Here is a 26,161-nt window from a genome sequence, read left to right on the forward strand (position 1 = left end):
GCTATTCTTCAATTGCGTTTGGTGTGTGCAATTCTAGAACGTTACAGCACAGTACAGGCCCTTCGGCCCACAATTCTTGTTCCCTATTACAGGAAGGATGTGGGAGATGCTGCCTGAATTAGAGGGTATGAGCTATCTGGAGAGGTTGGACAAACTTGGGTTCTTTTCTCTGGAGCATTGGAGGCTGAGGGGAGACCTGATAGAAGTTTATAAAATCATGAGAAGCACAGATAGGGTAGACAGCCAGTATATTTTTCCCAGGGTAGAAATCTCTAATACTGAAGGGAATAACTTCAAAGTGAAAGTTTAAAGGGGATGTGCGGGGCAAGTTTTTCCACACAGAAAGCAGTAGGTGCCTGGAGTGGGCTGCCAAGGGAGTGGTGGAAGCAAATACAATATTAGCATTTAAGAGGCTGTTCGATAGACCCATGAATATGCAGGGAATGGAAGGATATGGATCACGCACAGGCAGAAAAGTATTAGAAGAATTAGTTTAATTTGACATTGTGTTCGGTGCAGATACTGTGGGCCAAAGGGCCTGTTCCTGTGCTGTACTGTTCTATGTTCTAAATCCGAATGTGACTTGTTCAGAAGCGAATCTGATTCAAAGACTCGTGCACAGAATTTTACAACGCAGTACGAGTCTTTCAGCCCAATTAGGCCCGCTGTTACACAAGCTCTGTCATGTTAGAGTTCATGTGAGGAGAGTTAGACTACTCGTGCGGTGAATAGATTATACCTAAGGGTTTGATCACAAGGCAGTAATCTGACTAAGGGGCTTGGATGAAATAACTGCAGAGATTGGAACTTGACTGATCAACAATTCACTGAGCTTTATTGCATAATAGCAATTTCTGTATTAGTAAAAGTAGTAGTATATGCATAATATATGCCCAATACATGTGTACATAATACATAACAAGTAGTAATTTATACATAATAGTAATTTGTATGTAATAGTTTCTGAATGAAAAATGACCAAGACAATATTACCATAAATACATAAGTACTAAACAGTTTCCCAACATCTGCAGAGAGTGGGTGTCATCTTCTATGATATAAATCTTTGCCAAACTCAATATGCAACTGTAATTAGCTTTTACTTCGTAATAGTTGTCGTGCTATATGGTTAACACTTCCTTTGCACGTTATCAAATACTTGTTATGACTTGTAATACTAGAACACACCTTCACAGCTGATACTTGTGATACTATTAATGGCATTGTTAACTGATCAAAACATAAATCTTGTGTGGACACAGAAGTGGCGAGAGCTTTGGGGAACATAAGGATGAAGTCATTTGTTTCTTTCAAGCATGCTACACGCATATGTGTTCTGCTGCCTGCAAAATGTCACCCCTCTTCGGCACCATTTCTGTGGCGTGTTGGTGTCTCGAATTATTCACATGCTGAGTTCCTGAAACTATCTGTGGGAGTTTTCATGGAGATAGTTAAGAGTTTTGCTTTGGAGCTCATTGTACAGTATCAACCATATTTCAGAGTATATTAGGTGATGAATAGATTTCAATTCATCAACCTAGATCTGCTGGCTCAAGCAGGGATTTTGAACTTGTGTGACAACCAAACAAAGGGAAGGTGGGAGAATTAAAAAAAGATTATTACACTTCCTCGTCTGCCACAGAGATGATATCAGGGTCATTGGGTAGAAGTCAGACTTCAAAGTCAAAGAATCATGTCACAATTAAAAATTTGCAGCCTCGTGGGATCCAAAACCAGTTGCAAGCTTGCCTAAGATAGATGTGAGCTGCCCTAATGACTAATTTGGTAGATGCCTTTGTATTGTTGGTGCCTCTGAACAAGAACAGCAGTGGGGTCTCCACGATCACAAAGCGATTTATGCTTTATCTGGACAATAAACATCAGGGAAATCCTCTTGAGTAAGATAGTGTAGAACTAGTGGAAACAACTAATTGTAGGATGTTGCTTTCTTTAGAAGGGGGGGGAGATAACTTTGGGACAATGGAATGACATTTAAAATACAATTGATTATTGGGCTGAAGATAAACTTAGTGTTTATCAGCAGATTTATCCTCGTGTCATTTAACTTGGTTCTGAACGATCAGAATGCACTCAGCTTTATTGCACAATAGTGACTTGTTAATTCCACATCTTTATCACATCATACTCACTTTAGGGTAGAGACGGATTTTGGGTTATTTGAGCCAGTGTTTCTGCTCCATAGCAGCTTCCTTCCACCCACTTGCTTTTAACTTGTCAGCATAATCTGTTCTGTCAAGCCAGCAATGTTTTCCTTTGACGCTGTGCTTTGGAAATGAAGGTGGGGGAATTCCCAGAAATGTGTTAATACTTGTAAGGGATTTCAAGGGGTCTGCAGGTATTTGCAGGAGGCTAGTAGGAATGTATTAATACTTTCAGGTGGTTATCACAATATGTGATTTGTTTTAAAGCTACTGAAGATTCTAATTACACATTTAAAACATTTTAATTGTGGCCCTGTTAATTCAATTCTGATATTTTAAAAAAAGCTACAAACCAAACTGGGGAATGGAAGATGCAAGTTTACTGATACCTAGTTCTCAAAGCAAAGCAAGCAGCTGACCCATCAGTTGTAAATACTAGTTCTCACTGAGGTCAGGTCTTTTATTGTTGGAGATTTGGGCTGAGATGCCAATGATTTAAATGTTGCAGGTGTGTGGAGTACTCCCGTGATATAATTAGGGAATTGTCAACCAAAGTGGCAAAGGAAGAAAGAAAATGCACTTTTCTTGGTGTACTTTGTGGCTAATGAAGTACTTAAAGTTTAATTGCTGTTGTACCATGATTTCTTGACTTATGAACTTCCACTATAAAGCCATTGGCTGTTTGAGGTCCATGTCTTTGATTTCTGAAGTTATTTGTTTAGTATATTGAATGATGGGCCACTCCGCACCTGGGAATACGTGGTATGAAAATGCCGATTATGCATTTGTCCTAGTGTTTTTCAGTTTTTCAATTTTTCACTTGAAGCTTTCTCCAGGAATGCTTACCACTGTTTTCAGGTCGGTCAGGAGGAATTATTGCAATTCATGAATTGTGCTAGTCCTTTAGTTCACAGTGAGCTACACAAAGAACAATGAGCAAATAACGCACCAGTTTTAGTGGTATTGACTGTGGGATAATGGTTGACCAGGAAACGGGGAAAACTCCTTGTTTTTCATTCCAATAACACTGGTGGTCTCTTACACCCACCAAGTCAGCAGATGAGGCTTTGTTTGCTATCTCGTCTAAACGGCACTGCTGCATTCCCACAATACTGCTGTGGCATCCTGGGTTATGTGCCTTTTGTGGAGTGAATTGATCCCATAATCTTTTGACTCAAAGGAGAGTGGTACCCTTTGAGCCACACTGACTCTGTTTTATGATCTGGTTACATATCCATCCTAAAATTCCTTCCTGTAAAATTGAGGGCCCAGCCTACTCTCTCATATCATTGACTCACTTCCATTGGGAATGTGACCAGAATTGTGGTCATTATTAGTGCACAGAACGTGCACATGGTCGGTGCAATATACATGACTTGTGCTTGTGAAACAGATGTCAGAAGTGAACAGGTGGCTAAAACTAGAGGACATAGATTTAGGGTAAAAGACTTAGGATCTGATGGGACCAGAGAGTGGGCAGTTCGTGGAATGCATTGCGTGAGAGGTGGTGGAAGTAGAGAGAGGTGTCTAGATGAACACTTGAATTGCCAAGATATTGATGGCTACGGGCCAAGTGTTGGAAGCTAGGATTAATATGGATGGGTGCCCATTAGTCAGTGTGGACATGATGGGCTGAATGGCCTTTTTCCCTGCTGTGTGATTGTATGAATCTAGTTGTCTATTGGATATCAGTTAAATTGGATTGGAAAACTGTATGGAAATTTTTTATTCAAGCAAATGACGTTCTTTATAATATGCATGATGCAATCATTAATTTTGCAGCGTGTAGTTAAGGACCAAGATAGTTCCCAGAAGAGCTAATTCTGCACCTGTGTTTTTATCCTTTTTATTGGTTGGACTGATTTTGAATTGAATGTTATCTTTTAGAACACTGCACCTTTGTTTTCTTTGATGAAGCTCAGGGCACGAGTCACAGTGTTGAACAAGGAGTTCCTGTGTATGTGCTTCAATTCTTGTCTGAATTGCAGGAAATTTGTAAAGAAGGCTTTTGTGGATATAGTTGACTAATGTAATCTCAAGCTAAGGATCTATTGAGTATAAATTCTTTTTTTTTCTCCCCCTTTCATCACTTAGACCCATTCTTAGCATGTATGAATGGGCAGTACAGATTATATGATACTTTACTGAAGTGTGATAGTTTCAAGTGAGGACTTGGATATTGAGTATCACTTGGCTATTCGAGCATTATGTGCATCATTTCTGAACAGGAGTAATTCCTGTTGCTCATTATCACTGTGCATGTTGACTTACAAGGGGTCATGGAAAATCAACTTTGATTTCAAATCTCTTATCTCTTACCTCTTCTCACCTCCAGCGAGTACAACCTCCTGAGATCTGCATTTCTCCAATTCTGATCTGTTGATCATTTCAAGTATAATAACTTCACCATTGACAGCTAGGCCTTCATCTGCCAAGGTCCTAAGCTCTAGAATTCTCTCTAAACCTTTCAGCCTCTCTTTCCTCCATTAGAACACTCATCAAAATCTGCCTCTTTGAACAAGCTTTTGAACATCTGCTTTAATAATCTGGATAGTGTTTTGCTGTCAGAGTTAATGACCTTCCTGTGGATATACCTTGAAGTGGTTTAACTATAATAAAGGTGTTAAATTAGTTCAAGTTGTTGTTTGTGTTCTATCTAGTGCTTGGAACTTTGTAGCATTTGATGTACCTGGGTGAAAGAAAACATGGTTTTAATTTGCCACCCACCCCCACACCTCCACCACTGCCTCCCCCCCCCCCCCCCCCCCCACCCACCCAACAAGGCAGCTGTTCAGCCAGTTCTATTTCTGAGTCTGGCTCACGATAGGCAGACCAGCACATTGCAGTTGAGATATTTCTGGAATCGTTAACACAGCTGTCCTGTCCTGCACATAAAGTAAGCTAGGTTTTGACACTTGCACCAGAGAGCCAAGTCATTTATTCTGGATTCATCAGAATAATGCTTACATTGATATAAAAGCCCATTTAAAAGGTGATTGGCTTGAATATTAAATGCAATATAAAGCTTTATAAAGTAGTTGTAGAATAATTAATAGTTTGGTGAATTATAGTCATATAGCATGAAACAGGCCCTTTGGCCCACTGAGTCTGCACCAACCATCAAGCACCCGTTTATCTAATTCTATTTTATTCTTCCCCACATTCCATCAACTCTCTCCCAGATTCCACCACTCACTTGCACACTGGGGGCAATTTGCAGTGGTCAATCAACCTACCAACTTGTTAGGGTATGGGAGGGAAGTGGAGCACCCAGAGGAAACCCACACATTCACAGGGAAGATGTGGAACTCCACACAGATAGCACCACAGGTCAGGATTGAATCTGGGTCACTGGAGCTGTGACGAAGTAGCTCTAATAGCTGCACCACTCTACCTCCCCGAAAAATGCCTGACACACTTGTAGAATATTTTCTGCATTTGAATCATCGTGTGCTGACAGACTCAAGCCTCAATGTACTTTTAGATTAAATACCTTTCCCTCATTTCTCCTTTCCATGGAAGTCAGTGATCCTTCCTAGTCTTCTGCTATACTGTGAATTTGCCCAGATGATCATTCTTCAACTACCAGGCACCAATTCTTACCTCTGTAAAAGATGGTGCTTACATTTATAATGCTTCTTTCATGACCTCAATGTCTCAAAGTACATTAGACTTTGGGAATTCCATGTTAAGTGTACTCACTGGTACTAATGAAGGAAACCCAGAAGCTAATTTTGCAGAAAGAAGTCTCACAGACGGTGATCTGATGTTGACCAGATTGTCTCTTTCAGGTTAAGGGGTGAATGTTGGCCAAGCCATAGAGAATTTTCCTGCTGTTTAATACAAAGGCACAGGATCTTTTATGTCCACTTGATAGTGCAGAGGCTTTAGTCCCTTGTCCGAAAGACGGCACTTCTGAAGGTGCTGCATTCTCTCAAAATTGCACTGAAGTGGAGTGGGAACTAAACCCAAAATCTGCAAGATGATATAACTGTGACCAAGAAACTGATTGTGGACTTCAGGAAGGGGAAGTCGGGAGAACACACACCAGTCCTTATTGAGGGGTTAGCAGTGGAAAGGGTGAGCAGCTTGTTCCTGGGTGTCAACATCTCGGAGGATCTATCCTGGGCCCAACACGTTGATGCAATCACGAAGAAGATATGCCAGCGGCTCTACTTCATTAGGAGTTTGAGGAGATTCGGTATGTCACTAAAGACCCTTACCAAATTTCTATAGATGTATGGTGGAGAGCATTCTGGCTGGTTGCATCACCGCCTGGTACGGAGGCTCCACTGCACAGGATAGCAAGAGGCCGAAGAGGGTTGTAGACTCAGCCAGCTCCATCATGGGCACGACCCTCCCCACCATTGAGGACATCTTCAAGAGGCGGCGCCTCAAGAAGGCGGCATCCATCACTAAGGACCCTCACAGTCCGGGACATGCCCTCTTCTCATTACTACCATCGGGGGAGGAGCCTGGACCCACACTCAATGATTTTCAGAAACAGCTTCTTCCCCTCTGCCATCAGATTTCTAAACTCTCCATGAACCCATGAACACGACCTCATTATTGTGTTTTTTTTTTGCACTATTTATTTATTTTGTAATTTATAGTAATTATATCTTTGCACTGTACTGCTGCTGCAGAACAACAAATTTTACATCATCTAAGTCAGTGATAATAAATCTGATTCTATGAGGCACCTCAGGAGATGTAACTAAACTAAAAGATTTCTATAAACAAAATTGCCTGTAGATACTTAAAGAAGAGGATGTCCAGTTTTCTCAGGTCAAGCTATTTGCATTTTAATAATTACAATTACATCATTTAATGCGTACACTAGTTCCTTCATGCATAGGGTGGTTTACAAAGAATGAGAGCACTAATAATTTCATGCTAAGAGGGTTCTTTATAATTGGTATAATGATACATTGATTAGACTGCAGTTAGAGTATTGTGTACAATTCTGGTCACCGAACTACAGGAAGGATGTGGTAACAACAGGAGAGAATTCAGAAGAGATTCCCCGGGATGTTGCCTGAAATGGAGGGCTGTAATTATAGGGAGAGTTTGGATAAACTGGGTTTAGTCCCACTGAACCAGTGAGGCTGAGGGGTGACCTTGTGGAGGTTTATAACATTTAAAGAAGATACTCAAACTTTTTCCCTCGGCAGGGCATTTAGAACCAGAGGGCACAAGTTTAAGGTGAGAGGGAGAAACTAAAAGGTGTAAGGAGTAAGTTTTTCACACAGGGTGGTGAATATCTGGAATGAGCTACCAGAGGAGGTGGTGGAGGCAGACACAATTACGAAATGTAAAAGGCATGTGGATAGGTACTTGAATAGGAAAGGCATACAGGGATGTAGGGTTAGTGTAGATCGGCATCACAATTGGTGTGGACAAGGTGGGCCGTAAGGGCCCCTTTCTGTGCTGTATGTTTCTATGATAACATGGTGAAATGTTACTGACAGCGCTGCTATGTCGGGAACCTGGGTGCTGGAAACTGTCAGGAATCCCTGCCCCATTTGTTGGCACTTTCATTGCAATGAATTGCTGATGGCGCAGTATAGAGAGGACTGGTGTTGAGCAGGCTGAGGTGAATGATGCCTGTGGTCTCTCTCATTGCCTCTTCATCACTGTGGAGCTGGTTACCACAGAGAGATCTCTGGAGTGGGGTGCGCTGTGCAGCCAAACCAGAGAGATGTGGAGAGAGCAGCTCCTGTCAAATCCAGCAGGAGATGATGAGAAAGGTGGTGGGATCCAGGCTGGCTGTCAGCACATGGAGCCTGATCCCAACAATGGCGGGGACACAGCATACTGGCTAGGTATGGTCCTGAGGCCCACATCTCGGTCTTGAGCGGCAGCAAGTGCTGGCCCTGTGGTGTTGCGCTAACTGGGGTACCAGTGTAGTACTGGGAGCTTCTGGCCGATGACCCATCTCGCAAATCCCCACACACCTACGTCATCGGGCACCTCAGGGCTATCAAACTTAAGTAGATGCAAGTCGTCCTCATTCCTGCGTGACTGGATAAGAAAAAATAATAGTATTGATAAAACTCTCCATAAAAATAGTCTATGTTAACTCTGGCAAAACAGGAAATGGAGACAGGAAAGACCAATTTACAGAGTGATTTCCTGATTAGAAAATTGGTTGCTTTTTGTGGAGAATTGCTTGCACAAACAATTCTAAGAATTATGTGATTAGTTGAAGTTTCCGTTTTGCAATCAATTACCTGTATTTATTGATGTGTGTAACTAAAACTTTTTAAATTCGTTGGTAACTGTGATTGTGTAAATACATTGACTGCAGAAAATCAATCTTTGTTGTTCCTAATCATTACAAGTCCAGCTGCAGTACTGTCTGAATACAATGCTGCTCTGTCTGCACACTAACTGTCTGGCCATAGATGAACACAGTGTGGTTCAGTGGGAAGCACTCGAGCTTGGATGGAACACTGGGGGCTCAAGCGTCATTAGACAGTTAGTAGGTTTAGCATATGAACATCTGTGGAGGTAGCAGGTTTGTGGGATGATGGTGTTATACGTTAAGTTCTATTCTGCTTGTGCATTTGGATCAGAGAACGGAGGGAAGTTCTTGGAATGGCCTGGCCAGTCTTCCTCCCACAAATCTTCAGCTGTTTGAAGGTTGCTCTTTGGTATTTATTCCCAAAGCAATTATTTCCAAGAAATTGAAGGAATACCCCTTCCAGAAAGATAGGGTAAGGGGGCATAAAGTACCTCCATTAACTTGGGTGCCTTGGAATGGGGCCAAGTCTCTATGTAAAGAGTAGACATGTGTCTATGAATATGGGAGGTGAGGAAGAGCTGGTTGGTGGGGAGGGAAAGGCGAGCATCTCTCTGTAGTGTAACCGTTGCTAAATTTACAAGGCAAAACTCAGTGCTAAAGCCAAGTGTCACAAGGCTTGGTTCACTTCAGGACTCTCCTCACCATAAACTGTTATGATGTACCATGAAGAAATTTCTAATGAGTTGTTACAAATATTGTATTGCATAACTTTAAACCACTTTTATAAACTCTCATCAGCAGTGCTAGATACATATTAGGAGAGTCAACTTTCAATCAAATTCAGTAACCTGTTACATCGTAGATAATGTATGTGCTTTGAGAGTCACCAAAGAATTTTAATTTTGTGTTACTTAATATATTTTGCTGCAGTTGTATTCTTTTAGTAAACAGTCAAAATGTGTTTTGTGGCCATGCATTAAGTGATGTAATTAGGTTTTTATAGAGAATGAATGCAGTGTGTTCACAGGCCATCCTTAAAACGTCTGATCCTCTACGTGATGAAGCCAATTATAAGATGGGTGGGAGTATTGTGCATTGAGTTCACTCACCTTCTTTAACTCTGAGCATTGCCTGGAAATGAGGTGCCAAATGCCAGACTCAGCAGTGCAACGCACACATTTTTCAGCTGTGGACAGAAGTAATCAAACGAGAGGCAGCAGTTCAAGGATTGCAGCTGGAGTACCCATTGGCTCCCACAGAAGGCATTCGTGCCTTCTCCTGTAGAAGGCCTTTTCTGGATTTTCTGTCTCCACCTTTTTTCCCTGAAAAAATTACCAGCTTTAAATCCGTCAGCTGCATTCAAATCTTTGCTTCTGGGACCTCCATCTGTCTGGGTCAATGAAATCTTCCCTTCTCAAAACTTGGAGGCATAGTGAATGTTGGGGATGCTAGAAATAGATTTAAGGGAGATATAGGCAGGTTGGTGGAATAGCCTTATAGGTAGCAGATGATATTTACTGCTGAGAGATACTAAGGTCTACATTTTGGAAGGAAGAATGGGAAGAGACAATATAAACTAGAGGCATCTGGAATGCATTACTGAGGCAGTAGTGGAGACAGATTTAATTGTAGCATTCAAAAGGGAGCTGGATGAGCATTGGCAAATAAAGAATTTTGGACGTGTGGGACAACTCAACGGGTTCAATGACCACCTTCCATGTGGCACCCAGTGTAGGCATTCTCGGATTTGCAGGCACTGACTTGGCGCACTGGCTAGAAAATGATCTATTCTTTAGGCAGTGTCCTGAAAAGAGAAGTCTAGTTTTTACAGTAACTTCTTTCATTACCTCAGGAAGATCTTATCACTTTACAGGCAATGAAGTACCTTTTGAAATATTTAAAAAAAACAGTCAATTTGCATACAGCTCATTAATATGGGAATCAATTATTATAATCAGAGGACTTTATATGATGTGATTGAGGAATAAAAGACCCCATTGCCGCTGTCCTTCCATGTTCTTACGATGCTCTTTAATAATCTATACTCCTTGACCAAACTTTTCAGCACTCCTAATATTCCTTTGCATGGATGGAGCACTTTTGTAGAGAGTATAATGTGGGGAAATATAAGGTGATTTAAATGATAGTGGCAGCTGCATAGCTAGAATTTTACATTTGCAAATTGCTCCTTGCATCTCCAATGTCACCTAACTCCTGACAACAGCTGAATCGAAAATGAGGAGAATCTTGGTATTTATGCGGCACATTATCACATTAGAATACCAAGTAGGTTTATGAATGTGGTCATAATTGTGCCACATTCTGTGACATCAGTCAGATGTAATGCTTAGCCATTGCTTCTGGAGGTAGTGTTTGAAGATGGGGTGTGAAAGTCATGAACTTGGCATTAATTCCTGCATTTCCAATTGTGTTATGAGATCTTTAAGATTCATCTGAAAAGGCAGGCAGGGCTTTTAAGTCTGTTTTCATGCTGATGGACCCCCCCCCCCCCCCCCCCCACCCATCACTTGTTAATTATAAAACCTTACCCAGCAACTATAACATGTATGTAAAGAGTTTCTTTAATAGCCACAAAATGTTTGAACTACGAGCAAAGGTCACTGCATGTCACAGCTGCAAACACATTCAATCAGAGATATGCAGTCTTTCCAAATTGAGTGATCGCTCCGGGGAATGGTCTAGTGGCCTTATTCCTTAAGTTATTTATAGTGGGGTCGGAATGTGTTTTCTCGTATGTTATCTGGTATTGTGGTGCAATGGAAAATACTGAATAAGATGACCTGATAAAGTGCCGAATTTTATACAGGCCTGCCTGCCTGCTTCTCTGATGTGTGCCATTACTCTCATTCTTCAGAATCCTCTTCTTGTAGTACCTCCACAATAACTTTACCATTTATATAAGAATGTTTGTCTTCTGAGGGTCCAAAGCCCTTTTATAGTGCGTGCCATTTCTGTCATTCTTGGGAATCTGCTTCTGGTAGTACCTCCTCAATTTTACTTTTTACAGAAGAATATTGGTCTTCTGAGAGACATAACAGAGTTCTAATGTTCCTATGGCATTAATCCTGAAATTTGGACTTGTAATGGAGGTCTTGTAAAAATTTGCATTGTTATTTTATTATTTGTAGCCTGTGGGCAGAGCTACTTTGGCCCATCCTCATTTTCCACCCCTAACTGGTCTTCAGTTGAGTGGTTTGTCCTGCTATGCTATGCCAACAAAGTTGTTTTGGGAGGAAAGCATATCGGCCAGATTAGGAAAGTTGGCTCCTTGGAAGAACCCCCAGGGAGTGACAGTGAAACTCTAATCCAGCATCTAATTGTTTAGAGATCCTGATGGTCTGGCATCTGACTAACTCATCAGACTGGTGTGTGAGCTGGGGGGTTTCAGAGTACAAGTGGGGCAGGTGGGCAGACCTGGGAGGCCCATTGTGTGGCTGCTGCTAGACCTGTGGTCTGGGTGTGCGTCCAGAACCGGGGTTGGGATTTGGAGTGCTTGAATATCTCCTGAAGATAGAGTTTTTGAGATTGGGATTTGGAATGCCAGTAGGATGGTGGGTACAGATTGGATAGTGGCCTTCAAAAGGGAACTGGATAAACACTTGAAGGGGAAACGGTTTCAGAGGTAAGTGAGAAGAGCTATGGAATGAGATTAACTGGGTTTGTTTTTTTTAAAAACAATCCACGCAGATTCAGTGGACTGAATGGCCTCCATGCAGTGCTGTTCTATAATTAAATGTAACAAAACTGTTCCCTCCAGACACCATTCTGCAGTTGGTCAAAATTGAAGGGCCGCTTCCACCCCTATTCCCCCACACCCCATTGGGACCTGCCCATTGTATGACCCACTAGCATAGATATTATTTGGTAATAACACACTTCTCCCAGAAAAATATTGTGGGGTGGGGAAAGTGTAGGAATAAAAAATAAGCCCAGTCTTAATGGCACTTTGCTGATTCCCCCACAAAAAATAAATCTGCATGTGTTTGGGAATTGGGCAAGAGCAAAGAACCAATCGCAGCTCCTTGATTTTCCTTGCCACTAAGAACTTGCCAATTGACAGGATGTCACAGTGACTACTGGTCCTTGGACCAATTACCCTGAAAGAATGGGCTCTTTTGGAGGGAATAATCTTCTGGAGAAATAATTAGATTGATGGCTGTTGCTTTCCCTGTGAAGAAATATTCTGAACAGTTCTTCCTCTGTGACATGTCATGTGAGAAATGGAATGAGAAACAGAGATGGCATTTGTGATCCTGCTGAAAATAAACCTCTTGCCAACCCTGTGTCAGCACTAGTTCCATATATGTCTGATAGCACATGGGCTGGCCCTTGACAGAAGTAAACAAACCTTGCAATGGCTTTTCTTAGCCTCTGATGCACATTGGTAGCAATTTTTTGTGGAAATATTTAACTGTGTGTCTGTTATAAAGGGCATGTAGTGCTTAATAATGACCTGCCTCTCGCTGTTGATTTACAAGTAAAAGGTATCCTTGTATATTGGGCATAATTCTCAACAAAAGCCTCACCAGGTTGAATCTTGGATGTTGAGCTATCTCTGAGGAACCTGTCGCTTCTCCTGAATGTAATCCACTGCGCTAGCTCCCTCCCCACAACCTCTTCCTCCTACCCTTGATAGCCATCTAATAAACTAATATACCAATACTATCTGCCACGATAACATAGCTGAATCCTTGCCCTGTTAATCTCAGACAGTTTGATGCGTTCCATGCGTCATGTTTGGCAAAGTTATTTTCTTCAGAGGATTCCCTTTAATTGCAGACTCGCTCCCAGAGACCTTTAAGTATTGGTAGATTCCAAGAGATGCCTTACAATTGTGGCATCTTCCCTGACATCACCGCTCTAAATATTGATGCATTCTCTAGGATTTCCCTTTTAAGTATTGACACATTTCTCGGCATGCCCTCTAAACTTCAACACAACCTCTAGTGTTCCCCTTTTAAATATTTACACACTCCTAGAGAGTCACTCTAAATATTGCGTGTTCTCTGGGACTTCCCTTTAAATAATGATACGTTCTTAGGGGCTCATTCTAAGTATTGACACAATTTCTGGGGCTTCCTTTTAATATTGGCACATTCCCAGAAGACGCTCACACTTGAAAGGCTGAAAATTTAGAGTTTCGTCCTTTTTGGAAACCCATCCCCCTTCAGGGCAGTTCCTTGCGATCTTCTTCCCTCCTCCTCTGAATGCCTTCACTCCTGTATTATGAAGGTGTTTGCTGAAGTGTGAGATGTTCCTGTCCTCCACCCTCTGTTACTCATTGGGCACTGAGCCCAATTGCAGCACCTGCAGTACAATAGCTTGGAGCTACTGAATTAGACAAAGGTCGAGCCTCGGCCTGTTTTAATGGCAGCTTAGTGCACATCAAAGACATTGAGCCTTGATGTCTATTAATGATAAATTTTATTTGACGTTGCTCACATTGTATTATATGGACAATACTTCACCATGTGATACTGCATTAAAGTGCTGACCATGATGCTAAATTAACTAAATCTATCTGCCCGCACAAGATCCATATCCATCCATTCCCTGCATGTTCACGTATCTGTCTAAATGCCACTTAACTGCCGCTATTTTATCTGCTTCTAGCACCACTCCTTCCAGGTACCAAACACACTCTGTTTTCAAAGAAAAACTACTCTGCACATCTCCTTTGTACTTTTTCCCTCTCGCCTGAAAGTTATGTTCTCTTGTATTTGACATTTCTACCCTGGGGAAGCAGACTCTGAGTATCTACCCTATCTGTGCCTCTGATAATTTTATAAACCTTTGTCAGGTCTCCCCTTGCCCTCTGACTCTCTAGGGAAAAGAATCCAAGTTTGTCTGACCTCTCGTCATAGCTACAGTTATAGAAGGAGATCTTGTAGCCCAAATGATTCATCATAAGCACCTTCCACTCTCTTCGGCCTTATCAGGATATCCTTCTGTTTCTTTTGGTTCCTCAGTTGCCCTTCAATGTGTTCCCTCAGCTGCTCCTCACGATAGCATGTTCAACACAATAAGCACATTGGCTAAAGAAGTTTCTCTCAAATTCTACATTGTTGAAGAAGGATTTCATGGAATAAATTACATTTTGATTTGCAGCCACCATTATTATTGGTAAACTGAAATGATCTACAATAAACTCCGATAATCCACTACACTCTGGACTTTGGTGTCGGACGAGCAGATTGTCCATTCCCTACCCGAAATGTCAGCTGTCCATTTCTCCTTCGTAGATGCTGCCTGGCCTGCTGAGTTCCTCCAGCATTTGGTGTGTTGAACCAAATTCTGGCATCTGTGGTCTCTTGTATCTCAACATTGTCCATATTATTGGGTGTCACTTCTATTCATATCTCAAACACATTTTTAATTGTGTTTCTTTTTAGATCTATTATAAATTTCCCATTGAACCAGATATGTTGTAAAGAAGTGTGTGAACAGGAGCCCCAGTGAGTGGGGAGTGTGTGAACTTAGGTGCCCAGTTTGGGAAGGAAGCACAGAGAACATTACCTGATGAGCCAGATTCTGAAGCATCGGGATTTCCAAATCATCGGATAGCGGATTATCAAATTTCACTGTACCTTAGTACTGGGGTTACAGCAGCCCAGGACTCGGGACCAGCTTTTCTACCAGGGCAAAGAGAAAAGACTGCTTAGTGGTCTGATGTACCTTGCTTATTGAAGAGGAGGAAACTATCTTCATTTCCTTTAAACAGCTTAGCCGGTGTCTGTGTAGAAAGACAAGAAATCCAGGAAGCGTAATTTAAATTGAAGGAAAATCTAGGAGCAGTTTCTGTCCTCAATGGAAAAACAATAGACACACTGTATAAGAATGATTTTTTTTTTGCACTGTCTCTGGAGTGAAATTCAGATTCAGTACACGACATCATTCACCTTTAGCTTCAGACAGACAAGGAAATTGAGTGCTTAGAAATGGGTTAATTGGAGCATCCAATATCCAACGATTTGAAGAGAATTGATTGTGTTAGAATATGAATTATATATTTTTTTGAAGAAATCATTGCATGAAAAATGGCAGATTGTTCTAGATGTTATATATGTATGGATTTTGATCTTGTCACATCAGAAAGTGGTCCCTGAGCTGGGCGCACTCTTGCTCGAGTCAGAGGTTCTGATTCCATTTCCTCTTGGTGGGGCATTACCTCAAAGTTTAGGTTGCCAGTCAGCTCCATATTGAGGGAGGGCTGCGCAGTTGGAAATGCAGCCTTTCACTAGGCATCATATCATAACTGTCTCCCTGTTTGGGTGGATGTGAAACACCTCATTGTACTGTTTTGAAGAGTGGAAAATTAACCCTGGGTTTTGCTCAGTGTTTATCCTTCGATCAGTTTGGGGGGAAAAAAGTGTTATCTGGTCATTGGTATTGATTTATTATTGTCACTTGTACCGAGGTACAGTGAAAAGCTTGTCTTACAAACCGATCGTACAGGTCAATTCATTACACAGTGTGGTTACATTGAGGTCATCATCACAGTGCTATTTTGTGGGAGCTTGCTGTGCACAATTAGCTGCCGTGTCTCCTATCTTTTTAAAGTTATTCCATTTCAGAAGTACTTCATAGGCTGCAAAGAGATTAAGGTGCTATATAAATGCATACATGTTCTTTTGTTGTTAAAATAAAGTGTAGAGTCATAGAAAGATACAGCATGGAAATGGGTCCGTCCACCCACCGAGACCTTGCCAACCATCAACCACTCACTTACATTAATCTCAGTTTTTATTCTCCCCATATTGCTGTCAACTTCCCCCAATTTCTACCATTTACCTCCACACGAGGGTCAATTTACAGTGGCCAATTAACCTACCAACTTGCACATCTTTGGGATCTGGGAGGAAACCAGAGCATGCAGAGGAAATCCAGCAGTCACAGGAAGAACATGCAGCCTTCACACAGACAGGACCTAGGGTCAGAATTAATGTCAGTCGAGACTTGGAGGCTGTGGTTCCACTAGCAGCACCACTGTGCTGCCCCGTTTTAGAGTTTGGATAATTACCGGAACAGTAAATTTAAAAATAAATGTGTCTGGAGTAGAATGCAGAATACATTTGCAGAACTACTCTGTGCATTAGCACAGTGCCTCAAATGGCTTTCAGGTGCTGAAACTTCATTGAAGGTTAACTGTTAGTAGGATCCAGTTGCAGAGACTTTGAAGTCATGACTGGTTATGTGTTGTGCCTTCTAATACCCGACCACTAATCCAGTTCATTGGCTTTGGAAGTTGCGTGGACCAATACCTGCAGAGCACGTCTGATTCCACTGCCTTACATTCATTTCTCCTCTTTCTTTCCCCTAGAACGGTTGCTTAATCATCAGCCAGCTGCGGGAAATCACAGGAGTTCATGACAATCGGCTGCTGCAGAAGGCACTCCAGGTTAGTGTTCCCCTCGTTGGAGCGTTGTACAACAGATGGGTGTGAAATGATGCATCTCAGCTTATCCCTACCCCCTTCTAACCCAACCCACTCTCGCAACCCACACCATGGCCCCCAAATTCCCAGCCGTCTTTCCCTAATTTCCTTCTGTATCGATACTGGAGCGTCTGCACATGTCGTCCATGTAGGAAGATGATGTTTCAGTTTCTGAGAATCCAGATCAGTAAAGACTATAAGCCTGTTGGATTTTTCAGTTTTCTGGTACATCCTTAACTGGCCACTCAAGTGTGTGTCAAGGCAGAATGTGTTAAACAAAGTTCCTACAAGGTCCAATCCTGTTCACACATAGTATTGCGTGTTAACGTGGCCAACATTGAGATGGACAGTACCTTCTTCAGAGACCATAGGGTTAACACACCAAATGCGATGCTGCACGAGTGCTGCACTTCACACACCAAGCTGAGCCTCCTATTCAGCCAGTGTATAACCATGCTATGATCATATTGCTGCATGGGAGAGTTTAGTGCACATGGAGGGCTGTCTGTTTCCTACATTGACAGCAATGGCTACACTGGATAAGTATTTAATTTCTTCTTAACACCGTGGCTATGGTGTTCTTTTCTTTTTCATGCTGATTTTGGCAGGGGTCACTGTGCATCGATCAGGATTGGTCAATTTAATCGCCCAGCTTTGGGGCCCAGCTCTGGTTGAGAGGAAGAACCTAGGAATTGACCCCTTATCCCAAGGTAATCCTCATTTCAGTTCCACATCACATCGTGCACTTATTCAATGAACCATCAGATGAACTAGTGGCTTTAGAATTATTATCTCAGACATGCACCTCAGAGGGGCGTATTTGTTTGGGAATCAATGGTTGTCACAGATTTTGTAGTATTCTTCCCTGAACAAAAGAGAAGAAAAAGCCCACTTTACACAACTGGGAGACAGTGCACTGTAGTGTTGTGCGAATAGATGGCAATACACATAGGTGAGATGGTTTGGAAGGAGCCCCATGGGACATTAACAGCGATGCAGACAAATTGAGCCAATTGGTCTGAATTTGTGCTGGGAATAGTGATATATCTTCAGTAGTGGAAGGAGCCACTGATAGGGCAACCATAAAGTGCCACCATAAAATGCTTTGAGATGACATCCAAGCCATCACCAAAGTTGATCGTTTGTCTGATCTATGGGCAGGGCAGTGGGATGTCGGAGGCTTTCCTGGAAATGCAGTCACTCACATGAAGCATGGCCACGTGCAAAAGGCTGCGCTTACTGAGGACTAGGTGGTGAAGGAACCTGACCCTTTACACAATCAATTTGTGTAACACCTATACTGTACAGCTAACTTATGGCCTCTTGTGGCAGAAGTTTGAAACTGCAGCCATCCATTTTATTGAGTGAGTTGAAGAGAGAATCATTGAAGCTCCCGATACTCTTTATGTAGAATTAATTGATTTGAAGTACAATGACTTATGGCAATTGCAGCAGCTGTGTTTATAAATAGCAAGATCCTACATGCAGCATTGATGGTTACAGCCACTTCATGTATAATTCCACTGGTTAGAGGAGGAACATTGACTAGGATACACAAGAAAGACCGCAGGTGCTGGAAATCTGGAGTAACCCACAAAGTGCTGGAGGAACTCAGCGGGTCAGGCAGCATCTGTGCAGGGAAATGGACAGTTGGTGTTTTGGATTGCGGCCCTTCATCAGGACATCAAGACAGAGCCAGTCCTGATGAAGGTTCTCAACCCGAAGTCGACTGTCCATTTCCCTGCACAGATGCTGTCTGACCTGCTGAGTTCCTCCAGAATTTTACGTGTTGCTACATTGACTAGGATATCCAGCGAACTATTTAGTCGTCTTGGAATATTATTAATGGTTGGCTCAATCCTTGTTATGACCCTCATCTCAAAGAAAACAGCTTAAAATCATATTTCTTTTGTCCTCCATTTGATATCGTTTGCCAACATCACTGACACACTTTTCAGTACGTGAGTCTTTTCACCTTGCTTAACGTACTTTCCCATCAGACAATTCCGTGTCTAATGGGAATCACAGGAATTCTAATGCTTAAATATCTGTAGATGACATTATGAAACCAGGTGCTGTGGAAGCTCATTTTGGGGTGATGACCATACCTCTACTGTATTGTAATGAATGGCATCGAAAGCACACAAGATTGATAAGGAGGAACAATTACAAAAACTGGAGAGAGGAAGTGTTCTGCTGTTTGTAGGAATGAACGTAGGTATGTTTGTCGGACTTCTGAATTTAATAATATGGGAGCTTGCTTGTCTGCAGGGCTGTCCAGAAGCTGAGCATTTTTAACCTGGGGACAGCCTGCATTCACATTTCAGCTCCCTCCTGTCCTCAGTGTTCACTTGCATTTGGATAACAATGAGAAGTAGAATGTTTCTCCACTATTTCCTACGTTACATTATTAGCTGCACTTCATACTAATGCCTTTCTTTCGTGGATTCTTTTCTTTTCTTCCTTTTAATACATACATTAATTACTCTCCTTTTTTAACATTATTTTACATTTTCTAGGTGCTGAGATATCTTGGGGAAAAGCATGTCTGTTCTTCTTGATTTCAGGGTGTTGAAAGTGACGTGTTCTATACCCACTCATACCCAATGGAGATGAGGATGGACAATGGATCAAACACTGGCCATTTTTGCCTGCTGTCACTTTTGTCCTTCTATTGTATAGTTGGCTTGCTGGGCATGTCCCATGTTGTTTCACCCTATCTGGGGAAAGTCCCTTCATTCCACCCACTCCCTACCCTTATCTTCTCTGTCACCTAGACCGACTTGTTTCTCTCATTCTCAGACATGATTGATGATTCCTGGACCTGAAACGTTAACCGTTTCACTTTCCACAAATGTTGCCTGACCTGCAGGGTGTTTCCAGTACTTTCTGTTGAATTTCAGATTTCCAGTGTCTGCTGTTTTTATTTGATTTTCATGGGGTGGGGGTTGTTGTATATTGCCAAAATCAACAACTACCGTATTTGTTTATATTCTATTAACGGAGAAAAATATTGTGAGAGTCTAATCAGACCTAATTTGACTCTGAGCCACATAGAGCAAGTTAGCAAAAGCTTGGACAAAGGGGTAGGTTTTAAGTCGTATCCTGAAGGAGAGCCAGATAGAAAGTACTTAATCTCAGTTCTTGCCTCTAAAGCAGCTTCCCCTTCCTTGTGTATTTAAACATCTGTTCAAATGCTCCATTCCCCTGAGAATTACAAGTAGAAGTTAGCATTTCCTGTCTTTTCTTAAGTATTGATTATGAGCATGTTAAATCGTTGCTGTAATCTTTGAACATGGTTATTGCATGTCCTCCCTCTTGCAGGTCAGTAATGGTGACATAAATCAGGCAGTGAGCTTCCTCACTGATGAAAGTGCCAGGGAGCCAGATTACGGAGCAACGGCCAATGAACCGGACAGTGAGTGCAGTGGAGCCACAGATAACCAGTCACGTGGCAGTAAGTAGTTTATGCCTGTAGCTGACTCTGCTTCACTTCTGAGCCAGCTGGTTTGCAGGCAGGGTAACTGTCATGTTCAGAGAGTTAATGTGTGCATTGTTCTCCACTGATAACTGCAATATGCTGCATTCAGTGCCCACTCTCCCTTCTCTCTCGTCTGAGTCTAAGATTTTCAGTCTAAGAATAACCTTGTCAGTGAGAATGGTGAGTCTGAAACCCCTCCTTGCCCTTGTTGGTTGTTTAAAAAGTACATAGTACATCTTAAAACTAGGTTGAACATATTAAATATGATTATTTTGGACCTTTTTCCAATTTCCATAAATCCAGGTCGCTGGTTCTTGAACAGACCTGCACCACCCTAATCCTACCTCAGCAACAGAGCACCACGGACCACCTCTTGCACTACTATGGACTTGTGTCTGATTGTGTTTTTTTTTGCACTAATGTCTTGTTTTGCACAGTCCTTGTTTTCCTCCTCACTGTCTGGTATAATTTATATGTTGTGTGTTGTCTGAACCTTTGCAAGCAAGCTTTTCATTGTACCTGTATCTCACTGCACTTATGCACTTGACTTGGTAAATTCCCACTGTCTCTTTCAGGTGTCATCGATCTCACTGGTGATGAAAAGGAGGACCTTCAGAAGGCAATCGCACTGAGCCTGAAGGAAAGCGATAAGCTGCAGAAGGAAGCTGGGATTGTTGTCGAGAATCAGGACCTTAACCAGTATGAACACAAACATCCTTAAGGGGGAGGGTTTGCTAGTGCTACTCTGGTGCATTTAAGTTAATTTGCCAAGAGAATAGAACAGAGCAGGAGTACGGTATGGATGAGGAACAGCCAGATATAGAAGGAAAATTAAGTCAGCTCGGTACACTGAGCATACATGTACTTGTTAAGGAACAAGGGAAGAAAGCAAAGCTTGATTGCATTGACCTTGACATGAGTTTTACAAGTGAGGCAGGTGAACTCTAAGCATTGCTTAACACCTGGGAATATGACATTGTTGCTGTTGAGGTGACGTGATTGAAAGATGTGCTAGACTGTCCCCTTGACATTCTGGGGTATAGGCAGACATGACCGTGTTTGGGGGGTGGAGGGAGGGGGGGGAATGTAAATGAGAAGGTGACATTGCAATATTAATCAAGGAGTCCATGACTGCAGTAAGAGAAGGGGATATCCTAGCTTCAAATGAAGCAATGTGCTTTGAGGAAAGAAACAAAATTTGTAAACCCAGCTGTAACCCCATTGAGTCCCGTCTTTGCTTCATGAAGGCTCCATCATCACTTCGGTCACCTGCTATTTTTAGTGGTGAGATGTGGATGACTCAAAATTTCTAGCAACTTAAATGCCAGTAAAACTGTAGCATTGTCCTTGACTCCTGGATTCTGTCTAATCCCTGCACATCACCAAATCCCAACTTTTGTGTAATCATAAAAAGAAAAAAAAATTACCTGCACTTTTTTTGTCTATGAATTTGTTCTCATGTCTTTGAACTTAATTATGCTCTTATTGATTGAAAGATGATGGAACTATCTCCTTGCTTTATAGAGCAGGGGATGCAAATGCTGGTGAGAGTAAAGCCGGATTGAAAAGGAAGAGGTGTGAAGCATGGGGTGATTCTCCCAACCCACACGATCGGAAGCGGGAGGACAAGTGGCCAGTGGGGCTGAAGAATGTCGGGAACACCTGCTGGTTCAGTGCTGTGATACAGGTAATGAGGTTGAATGTTAACAATCACCATAAGCCAATGGGAAGACGTGTTACTCTTCACCCTGTGGCTATTCTCTGCTATTATAGTGCAATAATAATAATCGCCAGAAGTGATATAGTGCTTTTAACATGGTAAAGAATTCCAGGATGTTTCCTTGAGGAGCAATTGTCAAACAGCAACGCAGAGCCGCCTGGTCAAAGAAGAGGAAAGGGAGGTGGAGAGGGAAATTAGTAGTGTTTAAACATTCAAACAATAGCAGCTGCATTTGCTACTCCACTTGGAAAACTTGGTTCCAATGAAGAGAAATAATCAGTCCTTGAGCTTGGAATGGAATGCACGCTGCTTCTGTACAGAACGTTTAGCACTGCTGATTAGAATTTCTGGCTATTCACCTCTTTCTCATTCTTTTTGTTTTGCATAAACTCATGTTTGGTTCAGAATTTTTCCTCTGATTCCTCCATATCTTATTGAATTTGTTTTTGTTTTGGATTGGCAATGGATTTTCAGTACAAGAAAAAATTCCTGGGATACCCTCTTGTGGATGTTTGATGGTTTTTAGATTCCTTGGGTTTCCTTTTGAGGGCTGTAGTCAACAAAGTCTCCTCTGGTTCTGATGGAAGGTCATCAGTCTGAACTATTAAACCTCCCTCCCTCCCTGCAGATTCTGCATGACCTATTGAGTGTTTCCAGCATTTTCTATTTTTATTTCTCCTTGAATTTTGCGTGATTACCTCATTCTCTCAGTTAATGTGGAAATTGTCCACACATGTATCTGGTTTTCCACAAAAGTTAGCATCACCTCTATGTGGGTGGCCTAGTGCATAAGGTGGTCTGTCAGTTGAGGTGCAAGATGATTGTGGGCTTCAAGATTTTATAAGGTAGATGTAGAGAAAATGACAGAAGAAATCTAAATCTAGAGACGTAAAATATTTACATAATTCAATTAATCCTAAATGGAATACAAGACGCACTTTATCTAGGGGAAGAGAGGAAGCCCAGGCCATTCTTCTCAATTTTTGCACTCATTTTACATTTTCTTTCCTCCAGTAAGTTTTCAACATATCCTGACAGTTATTTTTCTTAGTTAACCTTTGCTTCAAAGTTACTGTAGAAAAAGGCACACACTAACAGTTGGCTTCATGCCACTTGGTTTGAGGTATTATCCAGATTTTCTGACTGATTCCTTTGGGAGCAACACAGTGTTGTTATGTAATTTTATACACTTATCCACATCACTACATAAACTGGAGTGGCAGATTGTTACAGGAAGGGCTGCAAGGCTGCAGGGATACACGCTGATTTTCATGGTTTTTATCTGCTTGAACCCACTAATCAGATAGCAGTGCAAGATGATATTGATGGAGATCCAATCCATGCAGTGATTACTTCTCTAATTTCTGGCCAAGCTGGGCTGTAGAATTAAGGTGTCTGGAATTAAATTATAACTTGGCACCTCTGAAGTGTGTCTTATTGAGTGGTTGGCATGGTATTGTTTGGTACCGGGTGGCTCTTAATAGTCTGAGGCAGAGCATTCTTGTTTATCGGAACAGATGAGCTCACTCCACAATCTTAATGGAAAATAATTGTTTAAGAATAGGTTGTGGGACAACTTGATCCAAACACATCTCCTGCAAACTCATTTTAAAATGCAGCCCTATGAAATTTTTAAAGACATGTTTTGTTTTGCTAGTTTTATCCCTTTTTATTAGTGAGTTTTTTCCATTTCCTGTTTGTGACAAAATCCTGAATTAATTGCGATAAGTCTGTACATTTACTGCCTTTGAATAGTTGCATTGACTGAGGAGGTAAAGGAGAGAGTATCTGAAAAATTCACTGTCTTTCCCCACATCTCCCCTTCAATATCTTTAGCAATTCTTCTCCTACTCTTTTCGGCATTATCTTTGACCCATTTCCAACTCTGTCTCTGGCTGCACCTCTCCCCACCTTCCCCCCCACCCCCCCCACCTTGTTTTTCCAATAACTTTCTTGTAATTTTCTCCCCTAACTTACACTCCCATTTATAGCTAGCAGTGGCTTCTCAGCATCTCTCCGATGTGGCCATGCTTCATGAGTAAGCCAGGTTAATGACTGTAGATGGATTATCTATTGAAGAACATTACAGTAGACCCTGAAACCCCTCAATATCCAATATTTCTATAGCGTTACTAGAGAGCAGTCTGGACCAGGGTTCCCAGGTAAATTAACAGTTAGATAGGGAATTGCAGAACTTGTGGCTTCCAATAGTGAGTAGAGGGAAACTGGGGACACGAGAGGTAATAACAACAAAATTCTCTGGAGTTTGTAGAGCTAGAGGTGGTTAGAAGGTGAGGAATGGTGAAATATCATGAAATTATTTCATGATTACAATATGCGGGGAAGTGTTTCGGGTCCATTTAAGTTCTTTGTTTTAACGTTCGTGTGTTTTATTTCAGTCGCTATTCCAACTGCCTGTGTTTCGTCGACTTGTGCTGAGCTACAAGGTGCCAGAAAATCCACATGAAAATTGCAGAAGCCATACCGTAAGTTCATGAAGGAAATGGTTCAGTAGTTCACAAAAAAAATTATAATAAAGGTTCACAAACTATGCGGGGGCAGGTAAGTCTGCGAGGGACAGGGAATAGGTGGAGACAAAGGAAATTGGATGTGCTTGAATCCAGAGCATAAAACAAGCTGCTGGAGGAGCTCAGCAGGTTAAGATATTTATTTGTTAGTCGCATGGACATCGAAACACACAGTGAAATACGTCCTTTTGCGTTACTAAGAATGTGCTGTGGACAGCCTGCAAGTGTCGCCACTTTTCTGGCACCAACATAACCCTTTGGATCCAAAACGTGGACTGTCCATTTCCCTCCATAGATGCTGCCTGACCCAGAAGGGAACAGGCAATGCTGGTAATGAAGATGCAAGGAGGCTTGAATGAAACGTGGACTGGCTGTGTCCAATGGATTCTCTATATTTCTAAGAACTGTGTGATTATAGAAAGAAGGTTGGGGTGGGGGGCGCGGGCGGGCGGGCGACTGAGTATGAACTTTTAAAGTTGAAAGGTGTTTGGTGTTCTCGATTCAGAGATGATACTTCCACACTGATGAGACAAATTTGATGCTGAACTTGTAAAAATAATTATTATTCCAAAAAGAAATCAAAGGCAAATTTCTTTCCTTAAGAGTGATTAGGATGTGAAATTGCTGCCATTAGCATCGAGTAATTGAGGCAAATAGCATTGTTGCTATGCGGGGAAGCTACATGAACCAAAGGAGAAGGAAGTGCACAGTTATTTAGATAGAGTAAGGTAGAGGAATGAGTGAAGACTTGTGTGCAACATAAACACTAGGAAGAGTTGAGCCAAATGCTCTGTTCTAGCAGGATGCTTTCAATGGAATAAAATACTGATGAGTCAAAATTAGAAGCTCCTGTTGTCTGATGGTATGGTCCCCTCGTTCTGTACCAAGAGGAGGAATAGGGACCCCATATTGGTTGCACACGACAGACCATTTTGTTTCAAAACATTCCCAAGCAATGGCTAATATAACATCCATTATCCTTGCTCTTCCTCATGAATCTTTAATGTGATGTTCAGTGAGTTTATCTGAACATACTTAAAACATCTGATTCTGCTGTTAATTAGTGAGCTAATCAGAATCCCATTAGTGGAAGGCTGCATTAGTGCAGTGATGATGAATATTTTGATGTATTTTGGGAGCTTGTATTGTTGCCAAAGAAAAATGAGGAAAATCTGTCAGTAGGAACTGGATGTTGGCAAAGTGCATTATCAACATCTATATAAAAAAAAGATCGATTGTGTTTTGAATGTAAATTCTGTCTGCTAAGCACTATCATTGTGACAGGTGTAGGCCAGGTCCCATTAAGATGCTGAGCATGATTCACCTAATCACTGGAAGAGTTGTATTCTTGGAGGCTCTCGTGGGCATTTCCTTCCCTTGAAATCAATGGGATAATATCACTTGAGCCTCCTTCGATGGCGCAGAGTTTTCTGGAGAGTTTGGATTTTAAGTGCTGGCTAATTAGCCTAAGTTTAATTTTGTGCAGAGTCCAGTTATCAGGCATTGATGGCAGTTTCCAATTGTCTGTGCACTGATGAAAACCTGCAAGTTGTTGTTAGCCTTGCAGG

General features: G+C 41.8%; 1 protein-coding gene across 3 annotated transcripts in view; it reads left to right on the plus strand.

Annotated features, from left to right (window-relative positions):
* The window catches only part of usp28 (ubiquitin specific peptidase 28), a 64,877-nt gene that overhangs the window by 5,464 nt on the left and 33,252 nt on the right, over positions 1–26,161 (plus strand). For all 3 annotated transcript variants that reach the window (XM_052039726.1, XM_052039728.1, XM_052039725.1), the window contains exons 2-6: positions 16,751–16,828; positions 20,189–20,321; positions 20,921–21,044; positions 21,870–22,032; positions 24,465–24,551. In XM_052039726.1, the coding sequence (XP_051895686.1) occupies positions 16,751–16,828; positions 20,189–20,321; positions 20,921–21,044; positions 21,870–22,032; positions 24,465–24,551 (585 nt within the window). The remainder of the gene's footprint in view (positions 1–16,750; positions 16,829–20,188; positions 20,322–20,920; positions 21,045–21,869; positions 22,033–24,464; positions 24,552–26,161) is intronic.

Source organism: Pristis pectinata, chromosome 27, assembly GCF_009764475.1.
Source record: "Pristis pectinata isolate sPriPec2 chromosome 27, sPriPec2.1.pri, whole genome shotgun sequence".
In the NCBI taxonomy this organism is placed as follows: Eukaryota; Metazoa; Chordata; class Chondrichthyes; order Rhinopristiformes; family Pristidae; genus Pristis; species Pristis pectinata.